Genomic DNA, 15,548 nt, shown 5'->3' with positions numbered 1-15,548 from the left:
TCTGCCCAGCGAATTATCTTTGAGACTTCTAACATCGCTAGGGAACTCCTGGTTCCCCCTTGATGGTTGATGTAAGCCAAAGTCGTGATGTTGTCCGACTGAAATCTGATGAATCTCAGGGTTGCTAACTGAGGCCAAGCTAGAAGAGCATTGAATATTGCTCTCAACTCCAGAATATTTATTGGGAGGAGTTTCTCCTCCTGAGTCCACGATCCCTGAGCCTTCAGGGAGTTCCAGACTGCACCCCAACCTAGAAGGCTGGCATCTGTTGTTACAATCGTCCAATCTGGCCTGCGAAAAGACATACCCTTGGACAGATGGACCCGAGATAGCCACCAGAGAAGAGAATCTCTGGTCTCTTGATCCAGATTTAGTAGAGGGGACAAATCTGAGTAATCCCCATTCCACTGACTTAGCATGCATAATTGCAGCGGTCTGAGATGCAGGCGCGCCAATGGCACTATGTCCATTGCCGCTACCATTAAGCCGATTACTTCCATGTACTGAGCCACTGACAGGCGTGGAATGGAATGAAGGACACGGCAAGCATTTAGAAGTTTTGATAACCTGGACTCCGTCAGGTAAATTTTCATCTCTACCAAATCTATAAGAGTCCCTAGGAAGGAGACTCTTGTGAGTGGGGATAGAGAACTCTTTTCCACGTTCACTTTCCACCCATGCAACCTCAGAAATGCCAGAACTATCTCTGTATGAGACTTGGCAATTTGAAAGCTTGACGCCTGTATCAGGATGTCGTCTAGATAAGGAGCCACCGCTATGCCCCGCGGTCTTAGAACCGCCAGAAGTGAGCCCAGAACCTTCGTAAAAATTCTCAGGGCTGTAGCCAGCCCGAAGGGAAGAGCTACAAATTGGTAATGCCTGTCTAGAAAGGCAAACCTTAGGAACCGATGATGATCTTTGTGAATTGGTATGTGAAGGTAGGCATCCTTTAAGTCCACTGTGGTCATGTACTGACCCTCTTGGATCATGGGTAGGATGGTCCGAATAGTTTCCATTTTGCATGATGGAACTCTGAGGAATTTGTTTAAGATCTTTAGATCCAAAATTAGTCTGAAGGTTCCCTCTTTCTTGGGAACCACAAACAGATTTGAATAAAACCCCTGTCCTTGTTCCGTCCGCGGAACTGGATGGATCACTCCCATTACTAGGAGGTCTTGCACACAGCTTAGGAATGCCTCTTTCTTTATCTGGTTTGCTGATAACCTTGAAAGATGAAATCTCCCTTGTGGAGGAGAAGCTTTGAAGTCCAGAAGATATCCCTGAGATATGATCTCCAACGCCCAGGGATCCTGAACATCTCTTGCCCATGCCTGGGCGAACAGAGAAAGTCTGCCCCCCACTAGATCCGTTTCCGGATAGGGGGCCGTTCCTTCATGCTGTCTTGGGGGCAGCAGCAGGCTTTCTGGCCTGCTTGCCCTTGTTCCAGGACTGGTTAGGTTTCCAGGCCTGTCTGGAATGAGCAACAGTTCCCTCTTGTCTTGAAGCGGAGGAAGTTGATGCTGCTCCTGCCTTGAAATTTCGAAAGGCACGAAAATTAGACTGTTTGGTCTTTGATTTGGCCCTGTCCTGAGGAAGGGTATGACCCTTACCTCCAGTAATGTCAGCTATAATTTCCTTCAAGCCAGGCCTGAATAAGGTCTGCCCCTTGAAAGGAATGTTGAGTAATTTAGACTTTGAAGTCATGTCAGCTGACCAGGATTCAAGCCATAACGCCCCACAGGCCTGGATGGCGAATCCAGAATTCTTAGCCGTTAGTTTAGTCAAATGAACAATGGCATCAGAAACAAATGAGTTAGCTAGCTTAAGCGTTCTAAGCTTGTCAATAATTTCAGTCAATGGAGCTGTATGGGTGGCCTCTTCCAGGGCCTCAAACCAGAATGCCGCCGCAGCAGTGATAGGCGCAATGCATGCAAGGGGCTGTAAAATAAAACCTTGTTGAATAAACATTTTCTTAAGGTAACCCTCCAATTTTTTATCCATTGGATCTGAAAAAGCACAACTATCCTCAACCGGGATAGTGGTACGCTTTGCTAAAGTAGAAACTGCTCCCTCCACCTTAGGGACCGTCTGCCATAAGTCCCGTGTAGTGGCGTCTATTGGAAACATTTTTCTAAAAATAGGAGGTGGGGAAAAAGGCACACCCGGTCTATCCCACTCCTTGCTAATAATTTCTGTAAGCCTTTTAGGTATAGGAAAAACATCAGTACACACCGGCACCGCATAGTATTTATCCAGCCTACACAATTTCTCTGGTACTGCAACTGTGTTACAGTCATTCAGAGCAGCTAATACCTCCCCAAGCAATAGACGGAGGTTCTCAAGCTTAAATTTAAAATTAGAAATCTCTGAATCAGGTTTCCCCGAGTCAGAGACGTTACCCACAGACTGAAGCTCTCCGTCCTCATGTTCTGCATATTGTGACGCAGTATCAGACATGGCTCTTGCAGCATCTGCGCGCTCTGTATCTCTTCTAACCCCAGAGCTATCGCGCTTGCCTCTTAATTCAGGCAATCTGGATAATACCTCTGACAGGGTATTATTCATGATTGCAGCCATGTCCTGCAAGGTAATCGCTATGGGCGTCCCTGATTTAATTGGCGCTATACTAGCGTGCGTCCCCTGAGCAGGAGGCGAAGGGTCTGACACGTGGGGAGAGTTAGTCGGCATAACTTCCCCCTCGATAGAACCCTCTGGTGACAATTCTTTTATAGATAAAGACTGATCTTTACTGTTTAAGGTGAAATCAATACATTTAGTACACATTCTCCTATGGGGCTCCCCCATGGCTTTCAAACATAATGAACAAGTTTCCTCTGTGTCAGACATGTTTATACAGACTAGCAATGAGACTAGAAAGCTTGGAAAACACTTTAAAACAAGTTTACAAGCAATATAAAAAACGTTACTGTGCCTTTAAGAAACACAAATTTTGTAAAAATTTGAAATAACAGTGAAAAAAGGCAGTTACACTAACGAAATTTTTACAGTGTATGTAATAAGTTAGCAGAGCATTGCACCCACTTGCAAATGGATGATTAACCCCTTAATACCAAAAACGGAATAATAAATGACAAAAACGTTTTTTAAACAGTCACAACAACTGCCACAGCTCTACTGTGGCTTTTTACCTCCCTCAAAAACGACTTTGAAGCCCTTTGAGCCCTCCAGAGATGTCCTGGAACATGCAGGAAGAAGCTGGATGTATGTGTCTGTAATTTTTGCTGTGCAAAAAAAAGCTAAAATAGGCCCCTCCCACTCATATTACAACAGTGGAAAGCCTCAGGAAACTGTTTCTAGGCAAAAATCAAGCCAGCCATGTGGAAAAAAACTAGGCTCCAATAAGTTTTATCACCAAACATGTATAAAAAACGATTAAACATGCCAGCAAACGTTTTATATTACACTTTTATAAGAGTATGTATCTCTGTTAATAAGCCTGATACCAGTCGCTATCACTGCATTTAAGGCTTTACTTACATTACTTCGGTATCAGCAGCATTTTCTAGCAAATTCCATTCCCTAGAAAAATATTAACTGCACATACCTTATTGCAGGAAAACCTGCACGCCATTCCCCCTCTGAAGTTACCTCACTCCTCAGAATATGTGAGAACAGCAATGGATCTTAGTTACTTCTGCTAAGATCATAGAAAACGCAGGCAGATTCTTCTTCTAAATACTGCCTGAGATAAACAGTACGCTCCGGTACCATTTTAAAATAACAAACTTTTGATTGAAGAGATAAACTAAGTATAAAACACCACTCTCCTCTTACGACCTCCTTCTTTGTTGAGAGTTGCAAGAGAATGACTGGGTATGACAGTGAGGGGAGGAGCTATATAGCAGCTCTGCTGTGGGTGATCCTCTTGCAACTTCCTGTTGGGAAGGAGAATATCCCACAAGTAATGGATGATCCGTGGACTGGATACACTTAACAAGAGAAATATATATATATATATATATATATATATATATATATATATATATATATATATATATATATATATATATAAGTCAAAAACATATATTTACTATAGAGCATAGTATATATCCATACCTACTAAGGCCAAAAAAAAGCTGTGACCTCTCTCCCCCAGGGGGCAAAAAACATAATTTATGTAAGAACTTACCTGATAAATTCATTTCTTTCATATTAACAAGAGTCCATGAGCTAGTGACGTATGGGATATACATTCCTACCAGGAGGGGCAAAGTTTCCCAAACCTTAAAATGCCTATAAATACACCCCTCACCACACCCACAAATCAGTTTAACGAATAGCCAAGAAGTGGGGTGATAAGAAAAAAAGTGCGAAGCATATAAAATAAGGAATTGGAATAATTGTGCTTTATACAAAAAAATCATAACCACCACAAAAAAGGGTGGGCCTCATGGACTCTTGTTAATATGAAAGAAATGAATTTATCAGGTAAGTTCTTACATAAATTATGTTTTCTTTCATGTAATTAACAAGAGTCCATGAGCTAGTGACGTATGGGATAATGACTACCCAAGATGTGGATCTTTCCACACAAGAGTCACTAGAGAGGGAGGGATAAAATAAAGACAGCCAATTCCTGCTGAAAATAATCCACACCCAAATAAAAGTTTAACAAAAAACATAAGCAGAAGATTCAAACTGAAACCGCTGCCTGAAGAACTTTTCTACCAAAAACTGCTTCAGAAGAAGAAAATACATCAAAATGGTAGAATTTAGTAAAAGTATGCAAAGAGGACCAAGTTGCTGCTTTGCAGATCTGGTCAACCGAAGCTTCATTCCTAAACGCCCAGGAAGTAGAAACTGACCTAGTAGAATGAGCTGTAATTCTTTGAGGCGGAATTTTACCCGACTCAACATAGGCAAGATGAATTAAAGATTTCAACCAAGATGCCAAAGAAATGGCAGAAGCTTTCTGTCCTTTCCTAGAACCGGAAAAGATAACAAATAGACTAGAAGTCTTACGGAAAGATTTCGTAGCTTCAACATAATATTTCAAAGCTCTAACAACATCCAAAGAATGCAATGATTTCTCCTTAGAATTCTTAGGATTAGGACATAATGAAGGAACCACAATTTCTCTACTAATGTTGTTGGAATTCACAACTTTAGGTAAAAATTCAAAAGAAGTTCGCAACACCGCCTTATCCTGATGAAAAATCAGAAAAGGAGACTCACACGAAAGAGCAGATAATTCAGAAACTCTTCTAGCAGAAGAGATGGCCAAAAGGAACAAAACTTTCCAAGAAAGTAATTTAATGTCCAATGAATGCATAGGTTCAAACGGAGGAGCTTGAAGAGCTCCCAAAACCAAATTCAAACTCCATGGAGGAGAAATTGACTTAATGACAGGTTTTATACGAACCAAAGCTTGTACAAAACAATGAATATCAGGAAGAATAGCAATCTTTCTGTGAAAAAGAACAGAAAGAGCAGAGATTTGTCCTTTCAAAGAACTTGCGGACAAACCCTTATCCAAACCATCCTGAAGAAATTGTAAAATTCTCGGTATTCTAAAAGAATGCCAAGAAAAATGATGAGAAAGACACCATGAAATATAAGTCTTCCAGACTCTATAATATATCTCTCTAGATACAGATTTACGAGCCTGTAACATAGTATTAATCACGGAGTCAGAGAAACCTCTATGACCAAGAATCAAGCGTTCAATCTCCATACCTTTAAATTTAAGGATTTCAGATCCGGATGGAAAAAAGGACCTTGTGACAGAAGGTCTGGTCTTAACGGAAGAGTCCAAGGCTGGCAAGATGCCATCCGGACAAGATCCGCATACCAAAACCTGTGAGGCCATGCCGGAGCTATTAGCAGAACAAACGAGCATTCCCTCAGAATCTTGGAGATTACTCTTGGAAGAAGAACTAGAGGCGGAAAGATATAGGCAGGATGATACTTCCAAGGAAGTGATAATGCATCCACTGCCTCCGCCTGAGGATCCCGGGATCTGGACAGATACCTGGGAAGTTTCTTGTTTAGATGAGAGGCCATCAGATCTATCTCTGGGAGCCCCCATATTTGAACAATCTGAAGAAATACCTCTGGGTGAAGAGACCATTCGCCCGGATGCAACGTTTGGCGACTGAGATAATCCGCTTCCCAATTGTCTACACCTGGGATATGAACCGCAGAGATTAGACAGGAGCTGGATTCCGCCCAAACCAAAATTCGAGATACTTCTTTCATAGCCAGAGGACTGTGAGTCCCTCCTTGATGATTGATGTATGCCACAGTTGTGACATTGTCTGTCTGAAAACAAATGAACGATTCTCTCTTCAGAAGAGGCCAAAACTGAAGAGCTCTGAAAACTGCACGGAGTTCCAAGATATTGATCGGTAATCTCACCTCCTGAGATTCCCAAACTCCTTGTGCCGTCAGAGATCCCCACACAGCTCCCCAACCTGTGAGACTTGCATCTGTTGAAATTATAGTCCAGGTCGGAAGAACAAAAGAAGCCCCCTGAATTAAACGATGGTGATCTGTCCACCACGTTAGAGAGTGCCGAACAATCGGTTTTAAAGATATTAATTGATATATCTTCGTGTAATCCCTGCACCATTGGTTCAGCATACAGAGCTGAAGAGGTCGCATGTGAAAACGAGCAAAGGGGATCGCGTCCGATGCAGCAGTCATAAGACCTAGAATTTCCATGCATAAGGCTACCGAAGGGAATGATTGAGACTGAAGGTTTCGACAGGCTGTAATCAATTTTAGACGTCTCTTGTCTGTTAAAGACAAAGTCATGGACACTGAATCTATCTGGAAACCCAGAAAGGTTACCCTTGTTTGAGGAATCAAAGAACTTTTTGGTAAATTGATCCTCCAACCATGATCTTGAAGAAACAACACAAGTCGATTCGTATGAGACTCTGCTAAATGTAAAGACGGAGCAAGTACCAAGATATCGTCCAAATAAGGAAATACCACAATACCCTGTTCTCTGATTACAGACAGAAGGGCACCGAGAATCTTTGTAAAAATTCTTGGAGCTGTAGCAAGGCCAAACGGTAGAGCCACAAATTGGTAATGCTTGTCTAGAAAAGAGAATCTCAGGAACTGATAATGATCTGGATGAATCGGAATATGCAGATATGCATCCTGTAAATCTATTGTGGACATATAATTCCCTTGCTGAACAAAAGGCAATATAGTCCTTACAGTTACCATCTTGAACGTTGGTATCCTTACATAACGATTCAATAATTTTAGATCCAGAACTGGTCTGAAGGAATTCTCCTTCTTTGGTACAATGAAGAGATTTGAATAAAACCCCATCCCCTGTTCCGGAACTGGAACTGGCATAATTACTCCAGCCAACTCTAGATCTGAAACACAATTCAGAAATGCTTGAGCTTTCACTGGATTTACTGGGACATGGGAAAGAAAAAATCTCTTTGCAGGAGGTCTCATCTTGAAACCAATTCTGTACCCTTCTGAAACAATGTTCTGAATCCAAAGATTGTGAACAGAACTGATCCAAATTTCTTTGAAAAAACGTAACCTGCCCCCTACCAGCTGAACTGGAATGAGGGCCGTACCTTCATGTGAACTTAGAAGCAGGCTTTGCCTTTCTAGCAGGCTTGGATTTATTCCAGACTGGAGATGGTTTCCAAACTGAAACTGCTCCTGAGGACGAAGGATCAGGCTTTTGTTCTTTGTTGAAACGAAAGGAACGAAAACGATTGTTAGCCCTGTTTTTACCTTTAGACTTTTTATCCTGTGGTAAAAAAGTTCCTTTCCCACCAGTAACAGTTGAAATAATAGAATCCAACTGAGAACCAAATAATTTGTTTCCCTGGAAAGAAATGGAAAGTAGAGTTGATTTAGAAGCCATATCAGCATTCCAAGTCTTAAGCCATAAAGCTCTTCTGGCTAAGATAGCCAGAGACATAAATCTAACATCAACTCTAATAATATCAAAAATGGCATCACAGATGAAATTATTAGCATGCTGGAGAAGAATAATAATATCATGAGAATCACGATTTGTTACTTGTTGCGCTAGAGTTTCCAACCAAAAAGTTGAAGCTGCAGCAACATCAGCCAATGATATAGCAGGTCTAAGAAGATTACCTGAACATAGATAAGCTTTTCTTAGAAAAGATTCAATTTTTCTATCTAAAGGATCCTTAAACGAGGTACCATCTGATGTAGGAATGGTAGTACGTTTAGCAAGGGTAGAAATAGCCCCATCAACTTTAGGGATTTTGTCCCAAAATTCTAATCTGTCAGGCGGAACAGGATATAATTGCTTAAAACGTTTAGAAGGAGTAAATGAATTACCCAATCTATCCCATTCCTTAGCAATTACTGCAGAAATAGCATTAGGAACAGGAAAGACTTCTGGAATAACCGCAGGAGCTTTAAAAACCTTATCCAAACGTATAGAATTAGTATCAAGAGGACTAGAATCCTCTATTTCTAAAGCAATTAGTACTTCTTTAAGTAAAGAGCGAATAAATTCCATCTTAAATAAATATGAAGATTTATCAGCATCAATCTCTGAGACAGAATCCTCTGAACCAGAAGAGTCCAAAGAATCAGAATGATGGTGTTCATTTAAAAATTCATCTGTGGAGAGAGAAGATTTAAAAGACTTTTTACGTTTACTAGAAGGAGAAATAACAGACAAAGCCTTCTTTATGGATTCAGAAACAAAATCTCTTATGTTATCAGGAACATTCTGCACCTTAGATGTTGAGGGAACTGCAACAGACAATGGTACATCACTAAAGGAAATATTATCTGCATTAACAAGTTTGTCATGACATTTAATACAAACAACAGCTGGAGGAATAGCTACCAAAAGTTTACAGCAGATACACTTAGCTTTGGTAGATCCAGCAGGCAGAGGTTTTCCTGTAGTATCTTCTGGCTCAGATGCAACGTGAGACATCTTGCAATATGTAAGAGAAAAAACAACATATAAAGCAAAATAGATCAAATTCCTTATAAGACAGTTTCAGGAATGGGAAAAAATGCCAAACATCAAGCTTCTAGCAACCAGAAGCAAATGAAAAATGATTCTGAAATAATGTGGAGACAAAAGCGACGCCCATATTTTTTGGCGCCAAATAAGACGCCCACATTATTTGGCGCCTAAATGCTTTTGGCGCCAAAAATGACGCCACATCCGGAACGCCGACATTTTTGGCGCAAAATAACGTCAAAAAAATGACGCAACTTCCGGCGACACGTATGACGCCGGAAACGGAAATGAATTTTTGCGCCAAAAAAATCCGCGCCAAGAATGACGCAATAAAATGAAGCATTTTCAGCCCCCGCGAGCCTAACAGCCCACAGGGAAAAAGTCAAATTTTTAAGGTAAGAAAAATATGATAATTAAAGCATAATCCCAAATATGAAACTGACTGTCTGGAAATAAGGAAAGTTGAACATTCTGAGTCAAGGCAAATAAATGTTTGAATACATATATTTAGAACTTTATAAATAAAGTGCCCAACCATAGCTTAGAGTGTCACAGAAAATAAGACTTACTTACCCCAGGACACTCATCTACATGTTTGTAGAAAGCCAAACCAGTACTGAAACGAGAATCAGTAGAGGAAATGGTAAATATAAGAGTATATCGTCGATCTGAAAAGGGAGGTAAGAGATGAATCTCTACGACCGATAACAGAGAACCTTATGAAATAGACCCCGTAGAAGGAGATCACTGCATTCAATAGGCAATACTCTCCTCACATCCCTCTGACATTCACTGCACGCTGAGAGGAAAACCGGGCTCCAACTTGCTGCGGAGCGCATATCAACGTAGAATCTAGCACAAACTTACTTCACCACCTCCCTTGGAGGCAAAGTTTGTAAAACTGATTTGTGGGTGTGGTGAGGGGTGTATTTATAGGCATTTTAAGGTTTGGGAAACTTTGCCCCTCCTGGTAGGAATGTATATCCCATACGTCACTAGCTCATGGACTCTTGTTAATTACATGAAAGAAAAGGCCTTGTTTAGGAGGATTCCTTCTCAGGATGAGGAGAAGAACCAGCAGGGCCTGTAGGGAAAAACTGCTGGAAGATGTCAGAGGGAAATGGCCCCAAGATTCCTGGCTGATAGCTGGATACCTCGACGTCGGGTGGGGACACCCCTCACACACCACCAGCAGACAAGAAGGAGTTAAACAGGACTTTACAGTCAAGGTAATGTGTTTCGGCCCGTATAACTCCTCCTTGTCTGCTGGTTGTGTGTGAGGGGTGTCCCCACCAAACGCTGAGGTATCTAGCTATCGGACGGGAATCTTGGGGCCATTTCCCTTTGACATCTTCCTGCAGTTTTTATCCTACAAGCCCTGCTGGTTCTTCTCCTCATCCAGAGAAGGAATCCTTCTAAAAAAGGCCTTTTTTTGCCCCCTGGGGGAAAGAAGTCACAGCTCTTTTTGGATTTAGTAGGTATGGATATATACTATGCTCTATAGTATATATATATCTTTTTGACTTATATTTTTTTCTCACTTATATATATATATTTGTTTCGTCAAATTTATACTCAAATAGATTTGAATCTGTTGAAATAAAGGTACTAATTTTAGAAATAGCTGCACTCTATAGCTCCCTTTCCTAGCTCCATTCCCCAATATTGTATTTATCAGGAGTGGGTAGCACCAGGGTATCTTTAAGAGACCCCTGTAATTTCTATAACTATACATAATTAATCTTGTTTTCCCCCTTAAAAGTGCCACTTATGTGTCCTCCTTATCTTTCTTTGTGTACCTAGTCATGTAGCTTCCCTCTAAGCTTTTGGAGGGCTCAGGCTGATTTCTGGAGATCTACTTCCTGCACATTGGCTAGCTCTCTGGCTCCACCTACTTACCAGCTGTGAGTGGTTTTCCAATCAGTGCAAAAACAGTAGGCAGAGGCAGAGTCAAGGTCCAAGTAAAAGAGGCAGGTAGCAGAAATCAGTCATACCAAGCAACTTACATTTATTTAAAATAGAAACATAATAAATATTAACATCTCCACTACTTACCTCTAATTTTAAATCAGGCATGATTTTCAGAACAACACCTGGACCATAATATCCGTTCAGCAATGGGTGTGGTCCAATCACAGGATCATCCTTCTGAAGAAACATGTAGAATCCACGTATTAAGTTACTTGATAGTTTAGAAAAAGACATTCAAGAAAAGCAATAACCAGGAACAACATAATGACATATAACAAATGTATACAGCATATTTAATATAAACAGAATTACCAGTAAGGTGCATACATTTGTGGTAACAAAATGAAGTGCAGTAAAAAGAAAATATAAATGATTATTATTATAATAATCATTATTATTTATAATGTGCCAACAGATTCTGCAGTGCTATACAGGGAGTACAACAGGCAAGAGAGGAAAGGTGGATTTGTACAGAAAGATTAAAATGTCCTGTTCGCTAGATCTAAGTGAATTAAAGGGATAGAAAGGTCAAACATGAAATGGGGGCAAGTAAAAGTAGTAGTACAAGTTAAAAGTTATTACTGTTTTATTACTAGTAAAAGTTGTTACTGTTTTTCTGTAGCATATGCACATATCCTGTGAGGGCCTGTGCACCAGTATACAGACACCACACCTTCTCAGGGAGTCAGCAGTGATTTGTTTGACACAAATTGGGCTCCATTACATAGGTTTTTGCGCGGGTTTGGTATCCTATATACAGTGCTGCATATAAATGCAGCACGTATATTTCACCCGTCGCCCGCAATTTTTACTCCCATAAGCTAACATGGGACCGCGTTGCAATCCAATATTCAGCGCAAGGACTTACTTGACGAAAATGGAGAAATCTTACTCCATTTTCACCTCGCCATACAAGGCAGCTGCAGCAGGCCTTGCACTGAGTATGAGAGCACCGTAACTCCCGAAACTGCCTGCAAAAATAAACTAACACCTAACACATGCGCAATATTTATCTACCTGTCAACCGCAATCCCCCACCGTAATAACTAATAAAGTCTATTAACCCCTATATCCGCCATCAAACCCACATCGGAACTAATAAAAGTATTAACCCCTAAACCGACAACCTCCCAACCCCACACCCACACTGCAAGTAATAATTAAATTATTAACCCCTAAATCCGCCAACCACAACATCACAAACTACCTATCAAAGTATTAACCCCTAAACCGCCAAAGCCTCAATAAACCTAACACCCGCTAAATTAACCCAAATTACCTAAATTACAAAATACTAAAGTTACTATTAAAATAAAATAACCTAACACTACTTTAAAAATAAAAATAAACTAAGTATAAATTAAAGGGACAGTCTAGTCAAAATTTAAATTCTGGTGTAGACTGTCCCTTTAAGCTATAACTACAGAAAATAAAAAAAAATCTAAGATTACATAAAATAAAAATTACCAAATTTTTAAAATTATACCTAATCTAATAAACTACCAGTAGCCCTTAAAGGGGCTTTTTGCAGGGCATTGCCCCAAGATAATCAGCTCTTTTACAACAAAATACACAAAGTCCCCCCTAACAGTAAAAAAACCCCACCCACCAGACCCCCCAAAATAAAAGAACTTAACACTAAAAAACCTAAACTACCCATTGCCCTGGAAAGGGCATTTGTTGGGCATTTTCCTTAAAAGGGCATTTAGCTCTTTTACTGCCCACCCTAATCTAAATTAAAAAAACAAATTTTTTCAAAAAACCTAAGTCTAACCCCCAAATTGATACTCACCATTCCTGAAGTCCGGCGGAGAAGGTCCTGTCCCATGCGGTGAAGTCTTCTTCCAAGCGGCGACCTCTTCTTCCAGGAACAATCCGGCGCAAATCGGAGGGCAGAGATGAAGACCGGCGACCATGGAACTTATGACCGGACGACCGTGGAGCCATGGGGCGTGGAGGATCATCTTTGTACGTTCGCCGCCGTACACTGGATAGAGAATTCAAGGTACGTGATTAAAAATGGCATCCCTTGAATTCCTATTGGCTGATTTGATTCTTCAAATTCAAATCAGCCAATAGGATGAAAGCTACTCAAATTCTATTGGCTGTTCAAATCAGCCAATAGGATGAGAGCTACTGAAATTCTATTGGCTGATTTGAATAGCCAATAGAATTTAAGTAGCGCTCATCCTATTGGCTGATTTGAACAGCCAATAGAATTTGAGTAGCTTTCATCCTATTGGCTGATTTGAATTTGAAGAATCAAATCAGCCAATAGGAATTCAAGGGACGCAATTTTTAATCACGTACCTTGAATTCTCTATCCAGAGTACGGCAGTGATCATACGAAGAGGATCCTCCACGCTCCATGGCTCTGCGGTCGCCGGTCTTCAGTTTCAGGGTCCCGGTCTTCAGTTCCAGGGTCACCGGTCTTCATTTCCGCCCTCCACTCCGCACCAGATTGTTCCTGGAAGAAGAGGTCGCCTCTTGGAAGAAGACTTGACCGCATGGGACAGGACCTTCTCCGCCGGACTTCAGGAATGGTGAGTATCAATCTGGGGGTTAGACTTAGTTTTTTTTTTTGGGGGGGGGGGTTATTTAGATTAGGGTGGGCAGTAAAAGAGCTAAATGCCCTTTTTAAGGGCAATGCCCAACAAATGCCCTTTTCAGGGCAATGAGTAGTTTAGGTTTTTTAGTGTTAAGTTCTTTTATTTTGGGGGGTTTGGTGGGCGGGGGTTTTACTGTTAGGGGGGACTTTGTATATTTTGTTGTAAAAGAGCTGATTATCTTGGGGCAATGCCCTGCAAAAAGCCCTTTTAAGTGCTGCTGATAGTTTATTCTTAGAGAAGGGGGTGTTTTTATTTTGGGGGGGATATTTTATTTTCATAGGGATTAGGTATAATTTTTTTAAATTTGGTAATTTTGTTTTTTATTTGATGTAATCTTAGATTTTTTTTATTTTCTGTAATTGTAGCTTAAAGAGACAGTCTACACCAGAATTATAATTTTGAATAGACTGTCCCTTTAATTTATACTTAGTTTAATTGTATTTTTAAAGCAGTGTTAGGTTATTTTATTTTAATAGTAACTTTAGTATTTTGTAATTTAGGTAATTTTGGTTAATTTAGCGGGTGTTAGGTTTATTGAGGCTTTGGCGGTTTAGGGGTTAATACTTTGATAGGTAGTTTGCGATGTTGTGGTTGGCGGATTTTTTTATTTTAATAGTAACTTTAGTATTTTGTAATTTAGGTCATTTGGGTTCATTTGGGTGTTAGGTTAGGGGGTATTAGGTTAGGGGGTGTTAGGTTTATTGCGTTGTGGGCTTTGGCGGTTTAGGGGTTAATACTTTGATAGGTTTATTGCGTTGTGGGCTTTGGCGGTTTAGGGGTTAATACTTTAATAGGTAGTTTACGCTGTGGGTTAATGGTGGATTAGAGGTTAATAGTTTAATTAGGCATATTGCGTTGTGGGGGGTTGTCGGTTAAGGGGTTAATTCATTTATTATTAGTTGTGAGGGGGGGATTGCGGATATAGGGGTTTTACGTGTCAGGCTTATTTTTGGGAGGCGTGTTAGACTTTTACGGGAGATTATATATATTTTTTAACTTTTCTTAGGCGCCAGCAGTTTCTAAAGTGCCGTAACTCACTAGCGACTCCAGAAATTTGTATTTACACTTATTTCTGGACAATGCTAGTTTATCAGACTTACGGCACTTTATGAGCTGCCGGCGGGGTTTATTGGATACCCCGATGTGCAAGGTGAAATTACGGGCTGTACGGGTTGCAGCACTTGCACTGAAGCCTGCGCCGTATATGTAATCTCGCCCAAATGATGTCTTCAGAAGCAATACACACCACTGCCAGCAATGTGAGAAGGTGTGGTGTTTGAATACTAGTGCACGAGCATTCACAGGATATGTGCATATGCTGCAGAAAACCAATAACTTTTTACCAGAAGCATTATAGAATTATATCGCAAACATGCTTATATTTTTGAATTTGAAAACAGAATTTATGTTTACCTGATAAATTTCTTTCTCCAACGGTGTGTCCGGTCCACGGTTTCATCCTTACTTGCGGGATATTCTCTTCCCCTACAGGAAATGGCAAGGAGAGCACACAGCAAGAGCTGTCCATATAGCCCCCCCTCTGGCTCCGCCCCCCAGTCATTCGACCGACGGTTAGGAGAAAAAGGAGAAACTATAGGGTGCCGTGGTGACTGTAGTGTATAAAGAAAGAAATTTTTCAAACCTGACTAAAAAAACAGGGCGGGCCGTGGACCGGACACACCGTTGGAGAAAGAAATTTATCAGGTAAACATAAATTCTGTTTTCTCCAACATTGGTGTGTCCAGTCCACGGTTTCATCCTTACTTGTGGGAACCAATACCAAAGCTTTAGGACACGGATGAAGGGAGGGAGCAAATCAGGTTACCTAAACGGAAGGCACCACGGCTTGCAAAACCTTTCTCCAAAAATAGCCTCCGAAGAAGCATAAGTATCGAATTTGTAAAATTTGGCAAAGTATGCAGGGAAGACCAAGTCGCTGCCCTACAGATCTGATCAACAGAAGCCTCGTTCTTGAAGGCCCATGTGGAAGCCACAGCTCTAGTAGA

At 40.8% G+C, this 15,548-nt stretch overlaps 1 protein-coding gene across 1 annotated transcript in view; it reads right to left on the bottom strand.

The window, feature by feature from the left end:
- Window positions 1-15,548, bottom strand: part of VWA3B (von Willebrand factor A domain containing 3B) — a 486,211-nt gene that overhangs the window by 34,027 nt on the left and 436,636 nt on the right. The window contains exon 28 of the mRNA XM_053707714.1: window positions 11,018-11,110. Coding sequence (XP_053563689.1) covers window positions 11,018-11,110 — 93 coding nt within the window. The remainder of the gene's footprint in view (window positions 1-11,017; window positions 11,111-15,548) is intronic.

Source organism: Bombina bombina, chromosome 3, assembly GCF_027579735.1.
Source record: "Bombina bombina isolate aBomBom1 chromosome 3, aBomBom1.pri, whole genome shotgun sequence".
NCBI lineage: Eukaryota > Metazoa > Chordata > Amphibia > Anura > Bombinatoridae > Bombina > Bombina bombina.
The sequence above is the reverse complement of the archived record's forward strand: the minus strand, read 5'-3'. Positions and strand labels throughout refer to the sequence as shown.